Source organism: Lonchura striata, chromosome 33 (genome assembly GCF_050655825.1).
Source record: "Lonchura striata isolate lonStrDom1 chromosome 33, ASM5065582v1, whole genome shotgun sequence".
NCBI lineage: Eukaryota > Metazoa > Chordata > Aves > Passeriformes > Estrildidae > Lonchura > Lonchura striata.
This window is the reverse complement of record NC_140735.1, coordinates 5,591,843-5,595,385: the sequence shown is the minus strand read 5'-3', so window position 1 is coordinate 5,595,385 and position 3,543 is coordinate 5,591,843. Positions and strand designations below refer to the sequence as shown.

Genomic DNA, 3,543 nt, shown 5'->3' with positions numbered 1-3,543 from the left:
TGAGGTTTTAGATGCCTTTGATGAATTTATTGATTTTTACACCAATTTTCCATGTTTTGAAGGGAAGAAGATAAAATATAATAAGAGGCAAAATAAAAGAGACACCAGCCACTTCCCTCTGTGTATCACAGGAAATGTGATACAGGGAATGTGATAGCCACAGGGAATGTGGTCACCAGGGCTCTGACCAGGGTGGGTCCTCTGATGGGGATGGAGCTGGAGCAGCGCACGAAGCTCTTCCTGCGGGCGGGGTTGTCACAGGGCTTCCCTTACCGGTGCCTCCGCTGGTGCCGGGTAAAGAATGAGCGGTCTGAGAAGCTCTTCCCACACCGGGGACACTCGTAGGGCCTCTCCCCGGTGTGGATGCGCCGGTGGGTGACGAGGGTGGAGTTGTGCTTGAAGCCCATCCCGCAGTCGGGGCAGTGGAAGGGCCTCTCCTGTCTGTGGATCCGCTGATGCACAAGGAGATGGGAACTGGTGTGAAACCTCTTCCCACACTCAGGACACTCATAGGGCCTCTCCCCAGTGTGGAACCTCTGGTGGACAATCAGGTCAGACCTGTGGCTGAAGCCCTTCCCACACTCCCCACACTCGTAAGGCCGTTCCCCAGTGTGGATCCTCTGGTGGCAGACCAGGTTGAAACTCTTCCTGAAGCTCTTCCCACACTCCAAGCACTCGTAGGGCCTCTCCCTGTCATGAGGCTGCTCAAGGACCACCAGCTCTGAGCCCTGGCTGAAACTCTGCCCACCTTCCTGGCACAGAGTGGGTCTTTCCTCCTCAGATCCCTGTGATCTGTGTTTGCAGCCCCTCCTCCTGTGGGACCTCAAGGAATTTTCTTCCCCATTGGATTCCTGTGCCATGGAGGTGCTCAAAACAGCCTCTTCCATGAGGTTCTGCCGTGGGGATTTGTTCTCCCTTGTCTCCATCCTCAGCTCCTGCTCTGGGGGAGGAAGGACAAGGAGAGGATGGGATTTGCCTCCGTGCCACAGGGAAGGGCAAGGAGATCCCCCCAGTGCGTCCCTGGCAGGAGGGCACCGGCAGCGGGGCTGTCCTCCAGCCAGGGGCCAGGCTGGGCTGGGAGATGGAGCAGGAGAGAGGGGGAAAGGGGCACTGACTTCCTCCTCACCTGCCTCGGTGTCCCAGGGCATCTTCCTCACAGCCTCCTCCTCCATCCAGCCAAAGTTTGAGAATGGGAAATCCTGATGTGGGGAAAAACAAGGTGTCAGTGCCTTGGGCTGGGGTGCTCTTCTGAGTGTTCAGTCCAGAGCAGGTGTAAACAGCTCCAAAGAAAAAGAAAAACCAGAGCCCAGGGAACTTCTCTGCCTCAGTGAGCTAAAAACTAACTGAAAGCAAAGGAGAGCTCTGTCCTGCTGTCTGTCTGTTGGCAGACAACTGATACCTCAGGTTTAAGTTTTTCTGTTCTGTTTTGGTGTGCAGCTTCTAGCTCTATATTAGGGGTTACTGGCATCTTTTCACAGGGTGGTGAAGACAAAACAGTCCTGCTCTAGCTGGAGAGTCAAGGACAATCTCTTCAAACTTCAGGCCCAAAGCACAAACAACGTGAAAAGAGGAGGGCAGGCAAGCAAGCAAGGAAGGAGGAGGAAACTTCATCATTTGAACCTATTAACTGGGCAGTTAAATCCTGTATGGAAATGGACTAACACCTATAAAAATGTCAGATCTCATGACCAAGCCCTCTTTTGCTTCCATCTTGGAGCCATCCGGGCAGAGACCCGAGTGTGGCTCCAGTACTGCCAGGGTGTGGCCTTTGAAGGCACTTCAATAAATATCCTCTTTGTTCCTCTTGGCTCCCTCTGGCCTCTGTTCCAGCTCCTTAAGGCATCACAGCAGCCCAGGAGCCGGAATGTGGAGGGGTGATGCAGTTCCTGAAAACAAACTGTGCTTTTCTTCCTCCCCCTCTTTGCTCTCAGAACCAGCCCTGAAGGTGCAGAACTCATTTCGGGGCTAAACGGACCAATGGGGGTACGAGCATCGTGAGCTCACCCCAGGACAGGTCCTGCCAGGGTCAGGGGTCCCGTCCCCGCCTCATCTCCGGGCTGCCGGGGGTCCCCCAGCTCCGGGATCGCCCCTTCCCCTCTGCCGCCTCGGGGGTCCCACGTTCCGCAGCCCCGGCTCTCAGGGGATCCCCAAAACCAATGTCCCGCCCTGTCAGCACCGGGCCAGCCCCGCGTGGTCCCCCGGGACCCTCCGAGGGGCGATCAAAGCTCCTGTCCCCCCGAAAAGCTCCTCTCAGGGAGCCCGGAGGGACGCGGGGCTCGGCATCTGCCGGCTCCGAGCACTCTCCAGAAAAATCCCCCCGGAGACCCCTCGATAGAGCCGGGGCGAGCTCGGCCTCCCCCTCCCCTGCTGCTCGGGGCTGGGGCGACGCTGGCGGGGCAGGGGTGCTGCAGCCCCGGTGTGCGGGCGGTGCGAGCGGCGGGATTCTCCCGCTCCTGCCGCTCCTGCCGCTCCTCCTGTCCCTGCTCCTCCTGCCGCAGCCCCTCCGCTCCAGCCCGGAGCTCCCTTTCCCCCTCTGCCCGCCGCCCCGCAGCCCCGGTGCTGGGTGGGGGAGCCCCCGGCCGGCCCCGGGGCGGGCAGGGGGCTCGGGGACCCCCCCGGGGCGGATCCGTCCCCCCGGGCCGAGCCCCGAGCTCCGCTCCGGGGCCGCGGGGCGCTGCGGGGCCGCCCGGCAACTGGTGACGCATCGGCGAGAACGGCTCTGGTTGGCTGGAAATTGTCCAGCGCCTTCGCTGATTGGCTGGAATTGTGAGGGCCGCTGCGCCCGGCGGGTGTCCCGGGGAGCTGCGGAGGCCGGGCCGGAGCCTTTTCCGATTTCTTTCTGTCCCTCTGAGACCTTTTCCCATTTCTTTCTCTCTCTATGAGATCCCTTTACTATTTCTTTCTCTCCCTTTCTCCTTCCCATTTCTCGTTCCGTTCAGTCCGTGTTCAGTCAAATCCGCAGGCTGCGCTCCCATGGCTTCATTTGCACCTTCGCTGGGGCAGAGGCGTCTCTCCCTCCCGGGATCGTAACCCGCGGGCCGGCTCCGTTCCCACCGCGATCCTTCCGGGATTCTGTCAGGGACTCGCTTCCCTTTCCTCCCTCTGCCTGCAGCCGGGAATGTGCTGGGAAATGTCCAGCAAAGCCACCTTTGCTGCATAAAAACATTCAATGAAAGGTTTTCATTTTGGATTTTCTGTGATTTTCTTTCTTTTTCCTTTCATAGTAGTAGCTTAATAAAGGTTTGGTTTTTTGTTTGTTTGTTTTTTTTTTTTTTTTCCCTTGTTATTAAGCTTTGGCCTGCTTTGCTCTGTTCTCGATCACATTTCACAGAATTCAATTGAGAGGTTGCATTTTCATGGGGGCGCTGGCATTGTGCCCGTGTCAAACCATGACAGCCTCCCAAGTGTCCTGCTCACTGGCTCTCCCTGTGCATCTTGGACAGCACAAGGTGGGCATTTCTGGCAGCTGGGCATCAGCAGGCCTTCCAATGGGGGCGTGTTGTGGAGTGAGCCCAGCTGAGATACCCTGAGAGGAGCCCAGGG

General features: G+C 58.1%; 1 protein-coding gene across 4 annotated transcripts; it reads right to left on the bottom strand.

Moving 5' to 3' along the window:
* On the bottom strand, positions 1-3,145 carry LOC144247997 (uncharacterized). 4 transcript variants are annotated; one of them, XM_085564408.1, is made up of 3 exons: positions 2,922-3,145; positions 1,127-1,200; positions 1-940 (listed from the first exon to the last, which is right to left on the bottom strand). In XM_085564408.1, coding segments are annotated over exons 1-3 (747 nt in total). In that variant the 5' UTR covers positions 2,924-3,145; the 3' UTR covers positions 1-269. The 4 variants fall into 4 exon arrangements, with proteins under 4 accessions (XP_085420534.1, XP_085420533.1, XP_085420535.1 ...); XM_085564407.1 differs by having other exon boundaries at positions 1,127-1,199; positions 2,990-3,143; XM_085564409.1 differs by lacking the exon at positions 2,922-3,145 and adding an exon at positions 2,005-2,284 and having other exon boundaries at positions 1,127-1,199.
* Positions 3,146-3,543: the final 398 nt, after the last annotated feature.

Bases quoted from the DNA above. Each gene is read 5' to 3' on its own strand.
- LOC144247997 (XM_085564408.1), bottom strand. The intron at 941-1,126 runs GTGAGGAGGAAG...TTCCTCCCCCAG, and splicing joins GCCCTGGGACACCGAGGCAG to AGCAGGAGCTGAGGATGGAG.